This window comes from Anopheles ziemanni, chromosome 3 (genome assembly GCF_943734765.1).
Source record: "Anopheles ziemanni chromosome 3, idAnoZiCoDA_A2_x.2, whole genome shotgun sequence".
Lineage (NCBI taxonomy): Eukaryota > Metazoa > Arthropoda > Insecta > Diptera > Culicidae > Anopheles > Anopheles ziemanni.
In genome coordinates, this window is record NC_080706.1 from 5240423 (window position 1) to 5257158 (window position 16736).

The 16736-nt window shown below is 45.0% G+C and overlaps 3 protein-coding genes across 3 annotated transcripts; 2 read left to right on the top strand and 1 right to left on the bottom strand.

The window, feature by feature from the left end:
* Positions 1-1394: 1394 nt before the first annotated feature.
* LOC131289411 (mucin-19) lies at positions 1395-12481 on the bottom strand. Its single transcript, XM_058318659.1, has 8 exons — positions 12294-12481; positions 12143-12219; positions 11883-12059; positions 11457-11807; positions 6410-11389; positions 2898-3035; positions 2674-2817; positions 1395-2607 (listed from the first exon to the last, which is right to left on the bottom strand). Exons 1-8 carry the CDS (start codon positions 12449-12451, stop codon positions 1541-1543), a joined length of 7092 nt encoding a protein of 2363 aa, XP_058174642.1. The 5' UTR covers positions 12452-12481; the 3' UTR covers positions 1395-1540.
* A 1540-nt stretch (positions 12482-14021) lies between these two features.
* Positions 14022-15248, top strand: LOC131289415 (NAD-dependent protein deacetylase Sirt6). The gene is made up of 3 exons (XM_058318664.1): positions 14022-14131; positions 14196-14864; positions 14931-15248. Exons 1-3 carry the CDS (start codon positions 14066-14068, stop codon positions 15246-15248), a joined length of 1053 nt encoding a protein of 350 aa, XP_058174647.1. The 5' UTR covers positions 14022-14065.
* A 208-nt stretch (positions 15249-15456) lies between these two features.
* LOC131283961 (large ribosomal subunit protein uL22) lies at positions 15457-16549 on the top strand. The gene is made up of 3 exons (XM_058312808.1): positions 15457-15480; positions 15815-15908; positions 15978-16549. Exons 2-3 carry the CDS (start codon positions 15828-15830, stop codon positions 16458-16460), a joined length of 564 nt encoding a protein of 187 aa, XP_058168791.1. The 5' UTR covers positions 15457-15480; positions 15815-15827; the 3' UTR covers positions 16461-16549.
* Positions 16550-16736: the final 187 nt, after the last annotated feature.

Below are 16736 nucleotides of genomic sequence, written 5' to 3' on the forward strand. Positions count from 1 at the left end.
TCTGCAATATATGCCAATTTATTCGACTTGGAAAAAATCTTAATTGTACTGTTTGCGCTATATTTTACAAAGCCTACTACTCAGTTGTAGCTGCATGCTACTTAGTTGCTTACATTGCCAAACTACCCCCACTACTTAATTTTAATCGTTTATTCAATCAACCTTAACGCTGCTTCTAGTTTGACCTGTAAAATAGGTATTTCTTCGCACTATGTTATCCGAATTGTTTTTTTTTGCGAAGCCCTATTAGTAGCCCTTGAATAAGATCATCGTATCTTTAAGAGTTCAGACGGGTATGAGACACTTTTAAAAATGTTAATTGTAACCCACTCGGCTCCATACCATCTAGCAATCGGTTTCTTTTGGTAACACTGTGTGCACAAATTTTCAAACAATTTGAGCATCGTTTGATTTTTCACTTGATAAATGTACCAATCAATCGATATTTATCTTTTCTAATTATCATACTGAACATTGCAACGGATAGCGGGAAATATGAAATCTTTGCTTCAGTACTGACCACGTGTATGCTTAGGATTCGCAGCACGAAATATCATCATTTCCGGTGGAGTTTCTAAGCCTTGCGAAGTGTACTGTGATTAAAAGTGTTTCTATTCAGTTTACTATCATAACTCTTCTAAACTTCCTCGTCTGCATTTACTGGTTTACCAAGAAAGGTAGGAAGGTCAGCTGAATGTGTCATTCCACATTAAATTAGTTACTTTTGCATGGTAGCTCTATTTTACACAGTGTACACGCTTCCAGATACTCTGAGGCCACTGGTATGATTAGGTTGAATGCCGTTACAGTGTCAATTAAAGAAGACGAGCACTATGTGCCCCACAATCTTCCGTAGTGGATGCTTCCAAATAAATGGTTTGTTAGCAGAAGAGAGAATCTAAAAGAGAAAAGAGTGAGAGAGAAAAATGTGAAGCATTAAAAAAAATCCACGTAGTAAGAAATTTGAAAAAAATATGAACATACATTAATCTAAAGCAATAAATAAGAAGAGGTAAAAAGAAGTTGATAGGAAAAAAATACATCCCAAGGAAAAACGAGCATATACGAGGTGTCATTCAAATGTAAGGTATCATAGAAACCGCATCATTAAAGTGATTTAGATCATTACATTAAAATCGTAACGGTTGCTTTCCATCCTCTACTATTGCAACAAAAGAAGCAGGAAAATAAATATAACAATCTACTAAAGGATCAGGTAGCTAATTTTAATCGTTTGTAAACAAAAAGTTGGATTTTACTGAGCAGAAAATAGCAAGAAAAGCTCTACACAGTTAGAAGTAATTATGTACACGTGTAAGGCTAGATTTGTTTCGTCACAGGTCAATAACAAATACCAAGTTACATGGAAAGTATAGATACCTATATATTCGTTTCATTATGTGTTCTTGTTAATCATAGCTCGTGGCCGTTATATTAATTGTCTCCTGCTTCAGTTTTCCGTTTCTCTCCACCTTTGACTCGAATCCCTGCAATCTGCGTGATGGAGTGCAATAGACACAATCTCCAACATTTGGATCATTTATCTTTCAACGATCGTCCTACGGGCGATCCGCTCTGTTGCGTATCCTCCTGCCTGTTCATCGTGCACCTGTGGGGTGTGTGTACTAGCGTCGATCCCACTGTCATTATTGCTACTACCTCCTTGATGGCGTTCAGTAATGTTGCCATCACTCGACCCAGCAGTGGCCGATCCATTCGCATTTCGATTCGGTGGACCAGAACTGTTGCTGTTAGCACGACGTTGACTATTGTGCACCTGCACCTCTGCACTACTGTCCTCGTCGGTGTCATTTTCGTTGTCAATTTCCTCATCAATACCGTCATCCTCGGCGCCCAGAATGACTACATTCGGTTGCAACGGAATCACTTCGCTACAGTTCGAGTTGCTATTCTCCATGTCCGGATCTTCTGGGGTCGGAAAGTCTCCGTGGTCTAGCTCCCTCTCGGGACGATTTCTATCTTCCGGATCGTCTACGCAGTCGTTGTCACTGAAGCTGTACTCCATCTGCCGTTCACTGTTCTGTTGCGACTCGGGAGTGTTGGGAATTTGTATATCGTCCACGTCTTCATCCGCTACTATCGGTTCTTGCAGTTGAGACGAACATTTGCGTGGTTTCTCGAGAGTCGCTGTTAATATGATTCCCTCGTTCGGCTCGGTATCATCGTACGATTGCTTCCTTTTCGCTGCTGAAAGTGGGTTGACGAGAGACGGGGGAGAAGAAGGAGGAAGAGGAGAAGGATTCGAAGGAGAGGGAACACGATCGATCGTACCTGCTACGGCTATCGTCGCCTGGTCTGCTGCTATCAACACAACCGTCGGGGCAGAGGACGATAACATGTCGGAGGGCGAGGGAACCGTCGTCGCGATGGTCGTTACGGGAAACAGCGGAGGATTCAACCTGCTGCTCGTGGTGGTTGTCTTTGCGATCGCCGGATTCGTCACGGTGATCGGCAGTTCGAGTGAGGTCGGTACGTGCGGATTGCTCGGAACGTGCCCGATGACGGCCGCCAGCGATTCGTCGAGATTGCTGGTTGCTCCTACTCCTCCTCCTCCCAGGATCGCAACCGATGGCGCACCGGGCGGCCCTTCCGCCCCCGTCACTCTGGAGGTGGATGAAATGGAGTACCCTTTTCGTTCCATGCGCCCAGCACCGACCGCGGACGGAATCTCGATGCCATTTTTGGTTGGCACTTCAACCGTCGACATGATGGGCGGCTTTGTCAACACGGCATTCGTTTCCACCGTCGTGTTTGGATTGACTTGAATGGTATCTGTCGGCAAAAGGACTGGATGCTCTAAAAATCGAATAGTACAGCAGAAACCGTTTGCATCATTTGAATGAACCTCATTTGGAACCTCAAAGCCAACAACCTACCTTGCAGCTCGATCAAACCAGCGTGTTCGTGTGCCACGATGATCTGCGTGCCTTCGGGTGTCACTAGAGTACCGAGCGTTGACTGCTGACCCCCCTGTTGACTGGCGGAGAGAGCTGCCAACCACTCTTGTGCAGATTCTGCAACACGGCATTTGAAAAAGGAACCACGACAGAGAAAGATAACGTATAACATTTTCACACAATTTCTCCTCAATGATAATGGCCCGCTCGATGGGGCCCACTAAAGCCAGCTGAAAGAATCATTAGAGCTGGATCCAACATTCATGCAACACACCAACCTGAATAAATTAAACACAAACCTCTTCTTTTGCATTATCATCATCGTTTGTTAAATATTGTGTTGGCAATATGTTTGTTACATTTTTAATAACTATCGTTTGAAAAACAATATTTTTCACCATTATCTGTACATAAAATCCCCTCTCGTGAAGCCTAATTATTTTTCTTTTTTTCTAAATGTATCTTCTTAAACTGAACAGCCAAACAATATCGTTTACGTGCATGATTTATTTTGCAGACGCCATTTTACGCCATCGACATATTTTACCGTTACAGTTTTATTGTTTCGTTTATATCCAAATCGAAAGATTCATGAACGTACACGTTACAATAGTTTGTCTGATTTTACAAGTCCAAAGTCAGATTGAAAAAAAGATCTCAACAGCACAATTAGCGTCATTCACCCACACACATCATGCATATAAAGCGGTTATTATAGATATATCTATATGTATATATGTATTTTTTTTTCAAAGTCTGTCTAAGACAAACAGTTTAAAATATTTGCGGGCTTTAACATCTAATAAAATTACTTTCGCTTACACGACGACAACGTGCGCATAACTAATTTTGTTTCTTCTTGACAAAATCTTTTACCAAATGTTCACCAACGTGGTCTCGTGTATCTTATTTTCTCTTGTAACAAAGAAAATCCTAATTTACTCTATTTGTGTTCTGCTATTCCTTTGAGTGTCCTGGTTTTTCGAGAATGCAAGTTCCGTTTTGCTAAAAGAAAGTTTATGCACAAGCGATTCTTCTTCTTCTTCTTCTTCTTCTTGGCGTAACAACCTTGTTTGGCGGCCATGGAGGGCCTAACAAGACTTTTTTCCCTTTGAGTACGTGGATAGTCAGTCCTCTCGTACAGGGTAGACGGTCCGGTCGGGGATTCGAACCCACGCCGTCGTACTGAAAAGCCCTGGCGCTCATGGGCCGATTTTATAACCGGCGCTACCGCTCGGCCGTCGCAGATCCAACTGCGGACAACCGATTCTAAATTGCGTATATCCGCAATCTGAGTCCGCGTGCTATAAATAGATTGATAATCTTGTAAGTGCATAACCATTTCTAAGGGCGCGCAGCTTCTTGCATTATTCGATTGGCATACCTTATCATCCAAAGCCGTTATTCAACACATGCATCTGTGTGTTTACAGCAAGTTTCGTTTAGTTCCTAAAACGTTTACCTCCAAAATGATAAACAATAAATATACAGGAAAAGTGTATTATTCAAACTGCCCTAACTTTGCGGGGCCAACCTACAACACGCCCGGAGCAATTCTACGCTTTTGAGAAATTAAACACGGGTAATAGAGGTAAAACTAAAAGCTAGTACAATACATTTCTGCACAAATGGGGGTAAATAAAGCTGTTGGAATAGGACAGTATTGTAGTGGATGAAGAGAGGACGTTCCACACAAGCAGTCAATTTAATAAAAGCTACACCTTAGTACAAGTAACACTAGCCCATCGAAAAAGCTCAGTAGCCATAGGAATGTGATAGAAAGTGTGTAGTGTAGTTGTGTTCGAGTGTGTTGGGCACAGATAGTACGAATTTTTATCAAGTAACTATAGCGATGATCTACTGACTCCAGAAGAAGTGACGAAATGAGCAGGCGTGGTGCAGTCAGAAGAATCCTCGTTTGCCAGCCATTCCCGTGCATACAGGTCATCGTAGTTGCAGGTCTACTAGATGTAGATCAGATGGCGGAAATTGATACAGAGTGTGTGTGTGTGTGTGTATGTGTAAGTGATTTTTGAAATAGATATTGCATAGAATTGTATAACCGTTGCAGTTTGCAACACCTCGCTCCTATAAATGTGCAGGGCGCAACCATAGTCATAAGATTGTTTCCTTTCTTTTCCTTTCTAATTTTCGCATTATTTGCATATTTCCTTTCATTTCCCGCCTGCTTCGTTTCACTCGCTTTTCTCGCGCATTCTTTCTTTCGCTGTAGTTTGCACTCGCGCAGTTCGGACTCGGGATTCAAACATACTCGGGATCATCGACCGATACGGAACTGGTGAAAAGGCTACCTACAGGAAAAAACAGAAACGTGAAAGAAGTGGGTGGAAATTTTGTCTGTTTTTTTTGATTGCGAAATTTTCGAATAGAAAATAGAAAGAAATGAGAAAACAGAGTCGGAAAACTATACCGTGCGAACGTAACATACAAACGGCATAAAACGTGGCAAAGATGCACACGTAGGACCATCTAATATATACGTTTGGGCATATAGGCCCATATGGCCGTTTTATCTTGGACTACGAAACGTTAAAAATATTCCTATTGTGTTGCATTACGGGAGTCAACTCCCTCTGAGGGGACAAACAAACTAACCTCCGAGAAGAACCAAAGGGAAAATAATAAATAAACAACCCTCATCTAATACTAGTAAACCGAATGTTTACTTCACAAAAAAAGAAAAATTAAAAGGGATGCTGATTAATTTATAATCTACGCATATTGCTACCGCGAGGACCTCAAGTAGGACTTCCATTTATTGAAATTCTGTTTTCTGGGTTGAAAAAAAAAAATGGAGTGAATACTTTATTGGCCATTAAGCATTACATGGACAGTCAAATAATATATGAATGAATGGGTGCTAGTGTTATGATCGATGCATTTCCTATAATGTGCTTTAATTTGCCATTTAATCGTGTGACATTGAGGAGGTAGTAAATTGTTTCTACTATTCTACACATAGGTGTTGCGCGAATTGAAAGCGAATTAAAATTATAAGAAAAGCCTAGCATTCCATGCCTCACCATTTTATCGTCTATCCATGCCAACATATACTAACCAAATAATAAAAGGCAAAAAACCATATACACGCTTAAATAAATGTTGATTCTATCTTGTAAAAGGTTTCAGAAGAGTGTGATTTTACCTACATTCTTAAGCATAAAATAATGTTTCCCAAGTTTCTCCTAGCTTTAGCCGAAGATAATTTGTCTTATGCCCTGTTGTTACACCTGAATCATTAATCTATTTTAGTGGTTAAAATTACATCGTATACCAAACTAACATTGCAATTAAGCAGAGGTAATTAACCATGAGTTATGGATAAGTTTAAAGTTAAAAAAGTTTATGAATCGCCGCTAAACACATTCGGCTGACACTGAGCATATTTTCATCACTCATCTGATCGATCTTCGAAGCGCATATAAATTTGAAAACATGGAGCAAATAAGGAAAGGCAATCGTTTACGTACCTTGAAGCAGTATCTGCTGTCCATCAGCCGTTAGAAGGTGTGGTGCTTCGCCACCGGCTGCCAGCGCCATTAGGCTCTGCTGGTCGAGAATGATCTGCTGGCCGTCCTGAGTGTTGAGCAGGAAGCTCTGTTGCGTACCATCACCAACGGCACCGGCATCAACGATACTACCCGCTTCGCTACCTCCGACCGCAGCCGCCACAGCTACGGTACTTCCTACACCCACCACTTCGGCCCCATGGCTTCCGGCCGGAATGATCACTTCCGCCTGATTGATGATGTCTTCTGCACTAGCTCCCCCCACCTGGCCTGGTTGCATCTGCCCTTGCTGCTGTTGCTCGGGAAGGGCAACGAGCTGGTTCGAAGGGTCCAAATATAGCAGCTCGTTATTGACGGGCACAAGACTTTCATCACGAACCGAGCACAGGTAGAATAGATTCGGAGGACCACCAAAGTTCTCGGCCGGCACGGCGATCAGCTGCGAGGACTCTTGTACGCCGGACGTCGATCCACCTGCGCTACCGCCGTTGCCATTGCTACTACTCGCTTCCACCGTCTGATCGGCGGTACCAAGTATCACCTCGGTGGCGCTACTGGTCGGTGAATTTTCGATCAACACCGCAGTCGTTGTTCCGGAAGCCGATGGTTCTACCGGCGATACCACGGGAATTTCTCCAGCATTCGCAATGATCACTGCACCACCCGCTGCCGGCTCACCGTGAGCCGCTTCTTGTGGCAGTTCTTCGCTGGCGCCGGTGAATCCTTCCTGCACGGATGAGTCAGCTGCTGCCGCAACCACCACGTTACCCGATGAGGCCACCTCCGTCACCGATTGTCGCGCGGCACTGCTGCTGCTGCTGCTGCTGCTGCTCGATGCAATTGCTACGTTGGTCGACGGAAGCGTTTTTGTGACTGCTGGAGCAGTAGGCTTGGCTTTCTTTTTTCCCTGAGCCTCCTCATGCTGTTGCTGTTGTTGCTGTTGTTGCTGCTGTTGAAGTTCTTGCTTGAACTTACGCATTCCGCTCGGTGTGAGCACTTTACCATTGCCACGGTCCTCGATGTATCCCAGGCGGCTGAACTCCTTCAGCTTCTGTGGGGATACTCGGAGAATCTTCTTGCCACCTTCACCGACGTTGCTGACCCCACCGCCGACGGACGAGGACGAAGACGACACGGAAGACGACGCGCCATCGCTTACGGGTTCGGTTGTATGCTGCTTACTGCTGCTTGCGGAGCTCGTGGTATCACCCGGGTGCAGGGCTTTTTTAGTAATGACTTTCTTTGGTGCAGCACTGGACGAAGACAACGCAGTGGAGGACGAGGAGGATGGCTTGGCAACGGAGACTGCTTTTGTTGTGGCCGATAAGTTCCCATCTTCTAAGGGTAGCCTTGTCGCTTGTTGCCCATTGGCCGATGACGATGTTGACGATGACGATGACGACGATGACGACGACGACGAGGAAGTTGACGATTCGGGCTGCTCCAAGAGATTGTTGCTTCGACGATGAGCCATTGGTGTAGAGGCGGTGGTGGTCGCACTTGTCATACAGGCAGTGTTACGGCCTCCGCTAACGATGCTAAAAGCACTAGTGACAGTTACCGTAGATTTTGCAGCCATTTTCGAGCTGACCGAGGACGAGGTGGAAGTGGTTAGCACCGTTCCTTTGCTCGTGATAATAATCTGTTCCTGCCCCGCCGTGCCACCCTTTACAGTAGTCACAATCGTTGGTCGCTTTTCTTTCATCGTCGGTGCCTTCGGTAGCAGTCCTTCCGCCATCTTGGTCGACGATGATGACGTTGCGTTGTCTCCACCTCCACCACCATTGATACTCTTTACGACGGCGATGGCGTTTGGAAGGATAGAGGAGGCACCATCGGTGGCCAACGATTTCGGTGGCTCTACCATCACAACCTCATTTACCAGAACCCCGTTGTCGCCAATAACGATTGGCATGTTATCAATATCGAATTTATCTTCCACCGCCGCCGGAGCGACCACCGGTTGCACCTGTGGCTCTTCGGTTGTTGAAGGTTCGGACACCGACGGTTCTGATTTCAATTCACGCTTCCGCTTCTCTGGAATGGATGGAGTTTCGGACTCGACGACGGCTTCCACCGAACCGGGAACCGTTGAAACCGCCGGAACCACATCGGTAGAAGTGTCAACCGGGTTGATCAACACTTTAGCATCGTTGCGCTTCTGTTGTGTGCTGACGGCTTCGGACGACTGAAGCATCGAGTGAAGATGTCGCTTCCGCGGATTAATACTCTTTGAGGTTATACTCGCGGGTTTGGTGTTAGCGACCTTTCCGATATCATCTGCTGCTTCTGCAGGTGATGGTTGTGTTGATACCGGATCCACGGAAACATTTTTTTCTTCTTTTACGATCATTTTCTCGACACTACGGTCAGTCACCTGCTCCCCCACGTCATTCTCGCTCTCGTTCGGTGTTTTCGCTGGCGCATCTGTTTTGCCGCTTGCATTACTTTCAGAGGCCACCTCATCGGACGAGGAAGCTTCCTTTCGTTTTTTTCCTTTCTTACGTTCCGACGTAGGTACTGCCTGTGGAGCGGTGGCGTCCATCGCACCATCACTACTGTCCGGAAGATGTGGTTCGCTCGATTTCCGTTTTTTCTTCGCAGACGACATTCCGACAGCATCCGCAACGACTTTACGTGGCTGTTTCTCATCAACACCAACATCATGATGATTTCCGCCGACGTTTGCCTTTTCTTCCATGACGGCTACTTTCGGTTCGGCTGGTGCAGGCTGCTCAGGCTGGTTTGCCAAGGTGGGGATAGTTTTCTTCTGTTTTCCCCGACGTCCCTTCGCACCACTATTTTTTGCAAGCGACGACGATGTGGCATCTGTCGTTGTTACTACTGGGGTGCACTCATCTTTCCGTTTTTTATCATCCGCTTCCTTCATTTCGTTCACATCAGCAGCTGCCGCTTCCGACGAAGTTACTGACGGAATTTGATTTTCTTCTTCGTGCTGCTGCTGCTCTTTCTTGGAGTACTTGGTGCGCTTCGATTTGATCGTTGCGAAGTCGGAATTCTCGAACCGTCTTCCACGCGTACCAGCAGCAGAGTCCTCTTCTTTCTGGGCCATCGGTTTCTTTTTATCTTTCGACGCACTCGTCGGCATAGCAACGCTGTCATCGAATTCTTCGATGTGCTTCGGCTCGGGAGACACCATTTCGGGTTGCTCGACGTCCGGCATTTTACTGCTCTCTTCTGATGAAGGGGAAGCGTCAACCGTCGGATGTGTTTCGTCGCCTACTCCACTGTCATCAACTGGGGCAACCGATGAAGAGGTTGTTAATAAAGTGGTGTTGGTTTTGTTGCGAGTTTTAAAAATTCGCTTGCCTCTTTCTTTAGGCGGAAGGGTACGATTGCAGTCAACCTTGTCGGAGGTTACGGGGCCTGAGGCCACAACTTCGTTTAAATCATCCGATAGCTTCGGTACGTTTGTCTCCATCAGTAGTGAATCAATTTCTTGGCGGAGTCTTAGATCTTCGTCATCGGTTGGCTTTGCCACCGTTTCAACTTCATTCTCGTCGGTAGGCTTTGCAGGTGCCATCAACACGTCCTCGTTGTTGGCGGACTTTTTCCGTTCACTGTCATGTCGTTTCCGATCAAGCAGCGATCCGGACCGGCGCGATGGTGGTGAGATAGAGCTGAACTTCTTCGTTCCCTGTTTGCCTTCCTCATCTTCCTCGAAATCGAAGCAGGATACAGCTTCTTCCGCTGGGGATTTTGTCGCTTCGTTATTCGGTTCCTGCTGGGAAACTGTTACTGCGCTGGTCTCTTCTGCCTTGGGCACAACTGGCTCCTCTATTCCTCCTTCCCCACTCGATTCTCGTGTCGCACGATTCAAAATTAACTGCTTGGCACTGATCGGACGCTCTGAAGCCGAGGACGTGGGAACGGTCGTTGCTGACGGTACCGCCGTTCCTCCGCCACCAAGCATTTCACTCGATCCGGCCGTCGACGAGGTGCTGCTTGCCGTGCTACCTTCTCGCGATGGTGCGGAAGACGCATCGTCGTTTGTGACTTCGATATATTCACGCTTCTGCTTCTTCGGAATATTCCGATACTTGATGGTAGTACACGGCGAAATCACTGGAGGTGCGGTGATGAGTGTAGTTACGGCAACACTGGCAAAGGGCAGTGCAGCCGAAGCAACGACCACCGATGAGCAGGAACCATGTTCAGTTGCCTTTTCCTTGCCCTCTACAGAATTCCTTTTGTTATCCTTACCAAGCTCCTCGCTCGCTGCAGTATCCTTTTTTGATACGTGGTTTTGAGCCAACGGGGCGGCGGCTTTGATTGATTCTTCTCTTTCATTCCTGGAAGTTTTGCTTTTGCTGCTCAGTTCTTGCTGCACTGATTCGGAAACGTTCTTTGCAGGAACACTTGTCTCTAGCGACACGATCGATTCTGCTTTCTTCTCTACCTCACCCTTGTCACCGCCATCGGGAACATCTTCCTGGTCATCTTCACTCCAATCCGCCAGCAGTTCGTTCTTGAGCTTCACGTCTGTTTTAGCTTTCTTTCCCACACCTTCGTCTAAAGGTTTCTGTTCGAGCTTGCCCGAAGGTTCCTCCTTTTCCTCTTTTACACGATGCTGGTCAGTAGCATGTACCTCCGATGGATCGGAAATTTCTGCTGATGGCCCATCATCCACAAGTAAATCTTCTTCGTCATCTTTTTTCACCAGTTGAGTACGCCTGTTCTTTCGTTGGCCAACCGATCCTGTTTGCTTCGGTGTCCGACCGGCACGGTTCCGTGCCACTGTTTCACCGGATCGCGTTCTACCCGTCTGTTTAGCAATAATGGGCTGCTCTTTCTGTTCCTTGGATAGAATTAACGAACGCTTCATGCGACCTACGCTCGTTGTGCCAACTTCCTGCTGTCCGGATTCTTCATCATCGGTAGTATCGTCCAATGGTTGCCGTATTTCAACTGCGGGTACAACTGCGAAGAAAGATACAAATTTATCATGTGGACTTTACTCCTTAATTGCAACAGAAATACAACATACCTTTTGGTCTAGGCGACGGTGTTACTGTTGCACTAGATGTTGGTGTTGCCCCTACAGCAACTCCTGTAGCTCGACAATGTTTCATATGTAAAACGATCAAATTCTGCCGGTTGGCGCTGTAGTTACACTTGTAACAGTGATACAATTGCGCCGAAGAAGCCATCGGTGACGGTAAACCGACGACCGAAGAAACACTTTCCGAAAGGGAAGTGTTGGATGATGTACCAGCCTCGCTTTCGTACAGTGCTGTATTCCCAGTACCCCCCGATGTCTGTGGTAGGATGCGGACAGCGTGTGTTGGTTTTCGAACAGGGACTGGTGTGGTTGGTGTGGTCAAGTTCACGGGCTTTCCTGCAGTCGGCAAAATAAAATGAATTGGGCAGTTATATAGAATTTGGTTTTAACAAAACGGCTCTCGACACGCACCTTTCTGATTACCTTTCCCTTTCGCAGCATCCTGGAACAAACCCGAGTAACGTTCCTTTTTCTGTGGCAGAAAATCGGTTGAGTTTACTATGTTCGGGTCGCCACCCGTCATGCGTTCGGCGTGCATTACATCCGCCGGAAACGTTTCCATATGTTTCTTTTTGGCCCGACATTGTTCTACAAAGGAAGTATTTAAAGACATATTAAAAAAAAAATATCGAGTTGCTGTTCCTTAGTAACCATTATTGCAGTGCACTTACCCAAACCTTTGCGCAAGAATTCTCCTTTTCTTGGACAGTTGTATTTGAAAATGAAACTTGGATTTTTTACGTATTCGCTAGAGCAGAAGAGAGAAATTAGTACCTATTTCACTCTCGTTTTGGACATAATTTGCCCACCAGAATTACTTACTAGGTATCCTCTTGAAAAAATTTCACCACCGCCAGTGGCTTCTTCCGGAGCGAGGATAGAAAATCTTCCGTTAACCGTTCCTCGCCCATTACTTCGCCCGGCCACCAGCTGTTGCTGACCTTCACCCATACTATTTCTCCGTCGCTCAGCTCCTCCATTACGGATCCGTTTGCTTCGCAAGAGCAGCGATTTGTATGTTTAGCTTGCTAGGTTAGCCTAAACGACGGATGTCTCGATCTTGCTCTACTTCCGTCCAATGGTGTCTTTGTTGCGTACTGTTGGCAGTTGTACTTCGCTAGAATAAACATGAAGAACAAGAATTAAAGAAATGTTGGTATCTTTGAGGATACCTTTTTCGATGTCGTTTATCAAATAGCACGCGATGTGCGGTATGGAAACATAGCTTCATATCTGCGTACATATCGCTAGACGAAAGGCAATCATATTCTTACTGCAACAGTGTCGCTTTGCAAACATTTCCTAAACTAGTGTTGAGAAAACTTCTATCTTTTCCTACCAATTGCAAAAAAGTTACGCTTCTTGGCGGCCAAACGGCTCTGGAATAGAAAAACAATCCCTTTTGAGAATGGTTTTCGTTATCCTTTTTTCAACAACGTTCTCAATAGATTTCATCATTGTCCAATGCTGATGAAGCTTACGTTTCTATCGTTGTCGTTAAGGTATACCGTTGTGTGACCCGCGCAAGGGACGCGGTTTATGTCGCTAAAGGTGACTCTCTGCAATACTGAGCATCAAATTGTACCATTGTGAGTCCCGAGAATTCATCCATACTTCTGGTAATTATAATTATGAAGGTTATAACTGCGCTTTAGTTGAAACTTACCTTTTCTCTTAGCCTTTTGCACAGCACTTTTGTTGATCAAACTCCAGCACTCTTAATTTTCTGTCTTCGCCATTTTGACGGCGGGTGGGTATTAGTGTTGGCAGAATCGGGATCGGAAAGACTCTTAGAGTCGATCCCTTGGAGGATTCTAAAGGATTGGATCCCATTTGACATATTCGGATCAGATTTGGAACTCGATTCAGACACCAAATTAGTCACGTAATGACCTTCCCGGTTGACAAAAATTTGAACTTTTGTCAACCGGGTAGTTGCAAAAATTAATGTGTGAGAATTGAGGGGAATTCAAACTGCTAGTGCTTGATGTGTTATCGATCGTATAGCAAATTAACGATCTTTCATGAAATTTGTTCGTGATGCTTTTTTAGTCATTTGTTTGATAACGATCGGTTAGTTTGGACGACTTCGTTCGGAATAAATGGTATTAGTCTCGCGATTGTTTGACGGACAAAGATTCGGATTTGGAGTTCCGGAGCTGAGAATGGATTTGAATCGATAAACTCGATTTTGCCATCACTAGTGGGTATTGTCATGTTACGCCTACCCTACCTAAGAACCTCATAATTACGCCGATCCTTGCATCGACAGCGCAGGTTTCGCTGCGGTGATTGAAATGGTAGAACGAAAGAGAAACATTTTCAGCATGTTTGGGCATTTATTTCCATAATTCTTGGTGTTCAAATGTAATTGCCAAAGATACTTCTTGCACCCTTAATTACACTGGATCTAGAAAAGATGTAAAAGTTTATCAATATCAACAATTTGAGAGAGAGATGAACTCCCTATCATAAACATGTTTGGCGGCTGCATCGACATGCGTAAACAACATCGCAAAAAAAAAAATACAAATATTTGTAATCGCTGTGCACAAATAAAGTCACTCGCTGAACGCCGAAATCGTATTCACTTGATGTCTTGTAATTACGCTGAAGGTTTATCTAAATATGAAAACAAAGGAGTTCTCGGTGTCCCAGAAGTATTGCTTATCGAAATTTAGCAACTTCCTCTAACAGTCTATTAATCATATGCATGTTCCTTAGATATTCGACCCTCCCGAGTTGATAGAATCAAAGTGTGACCAACTGGCAAAAATGATTCTAGCGTCCAAGCACACCGTCGTCCACACCGGAGCTGGCATCAGTACAAGTGCGGGTATACCAGACTTCCGTGGCCCGAAAGGAGTTTGGACACTTGAGGAAAAGGGAGAGAAGCCTTCGGTGAATATTTCGTTCGATGAAGCCATTCCAACGAAAACGCATATGGCTTTGAAGGCTCTGGTTGCCGCTGGGCATGTTCAGTATATTGTGAGCCAAAACATCGACGGGTTGCACCTCCGCTCAGGACTTGCCAGGGAATATCTGTCCGAGCTACACGGCAACATGTTTGTGGAAGTGTGCCTCAAATGTCGGAAACAATATGTTAGAAGTACTCCAGCACCAACGGTTGGTAAAAAGCTGACCGGTAATATTTGTCGGGGGTCTGGAAAGCAGCTTGGTTGTCGAGGAGGCAACCTTATCGATAACATCTTGGACTGGGAACACGATCTTCCAGAGAACGATCTTCAACTAGCCTTTATGCACTCTGCCATGGCAGAACTTAACATATGCCTTGGAACGACTCTACAAATTGTCCCAAGCGGGGATCTACCATTGAAAAATAAAAAGTATGATGGACGGCTAGTTATATGCAATCTTCAACCGACCAAACATGTAAGTAATTAACATTTGATTAGTTAGTCTATTAAGTTTCACTAACAGGTTGTTTTCTTGATGCAGGACAAAAAAGCAGACATGAAAATTTCCTCATATGTTGATCTAGTAATGGAAAAAGTTGTCAAACGTTTGGGAATCGAAATACCGGACTATCAAGCAGCTGAAGATCCTACGAAAAGCATACCGTATAGCGTGAGGTGGAATATCCCAGACAGTGTAGTAAAAACCATGGATAAACTTTACGATAAAATGATTAAGGAAAAAGGAAAACTAAAGCGCATGCAAAATGACGACAAAGCGGAAGTGAAGTATAACGCAAAGAAGCTTAAATCAGAAGCACAAACCCAAGAGATTGATAATAAAGATAATAAGATCTGTTAATATTTTTATGTAAATCCAACATCCGAGTAGTGTCTAAAATAATTTTGACTGTTTTTATAAATATGACCATTACTGTAATACAACAAGCTGAATTAAAAGTGCATGACATTTGCTTGAAAAATTGTTGTATTTTATGCATTAGACTGCTATGTTTGACAACCAGCAAAGCGGAAACTCCTCAACAGCTTAGCTGTCAAAGGGCCGAAAGTCTCTCTTTCCGGCATCTTGCAAGGTTAGTGACGGAGCGCATTGAAATTGTTGTCGGCAAAAATGGTCAATATTAGATGGATTTTGACCAAAAACCCAATGAAATGTGTAGAACTTGTATCGGAAAAGTGTTCAATTCGGTGCTGTGGTGGAATATTGAAGAAATGTCCAAGATATTACCGTGAAATCGAACAGTTCACTACGTTGAAGTAACATCAACATTGGCTTCCTGACCATCGAAGTGTGGTGCTGTCACGGAGTGTAGCATATCGAGTGATACTTTTCCGATACATTAGTTAAAGCAGTTTTGTGTTGCGAATTGTGGGTTGATCATTAATCAAGGGTTTTCCATTTCATAGACTTCGGATCAAGATGGGTCGTTACGCTAAGGAACCTGATAATCCTTCCAAATCCTGCAAATCTCGCGGGTCGAACCTTCGGGTACATTTCAAGGTAAGCATGGCCTGTGGAGGAGCATCTAGCGAACGCGAAAATTGACATCAATCGTTTATTCACTTACAGAACACCCGCGAAACGGCACTAGCCATCAAGCGCATGCCGCTCCGTCGTGCTCAGCGTTTCTTGAAGAATGTCATCGACAAGAAGGAGTGCGTTCCATTCCGTCGATTCAACGGTGGCGTTGGACGTTGCGCTCAGGCTAAGCACTGGAATACGTCGGTCGGTCGCTGGCCGAAGAAGTCCGCCGAGTTCTTGCTACAGTTGTTGAAGAACGCTGAAGCTAACGCGGACTACAAGGGTCTTGACGTGGACCGCCTAGTGATCGATCACATCCAGGTGAACCGCGCTCCCTGCTTGCGCCGCCGTACGTATCGTGCCCACGGTCGTATCAACCCGTACATGTCGTCGCCGTGTCACATCGAACTGTCCCTCACGGAGAAGGAGGATGTCGTGACCAAGGCCACCGACAACGGAGAGCCAGCGAAGAAGAAGCTGTCCAAGAAGAAGATGCAGAGGCAGAAGGAGAAAATGATGCGCAACGAGTAATTTTTCGTTGTGCTAATTGTTCATTTAAGGTGGTGAATAAAACCGTCACACAAACAAAAACCTCCATGGAAAGTGCAAAGATTGGTGAGAAAAAACCCGTTTAGTTTATTTTCACTTTTTGCGAACATAGAGAAGATATCCAACGAATCAGTTCATTTTTATTTAAGGTGTAGATTTGGACCCTGTCAGAAAGGGTTAGTTGTTCTGATTATAGGAATTTAAACAGTATGCTGACCTGGTGAGTATATACAACTCGACATTGGAATTACACAGTCT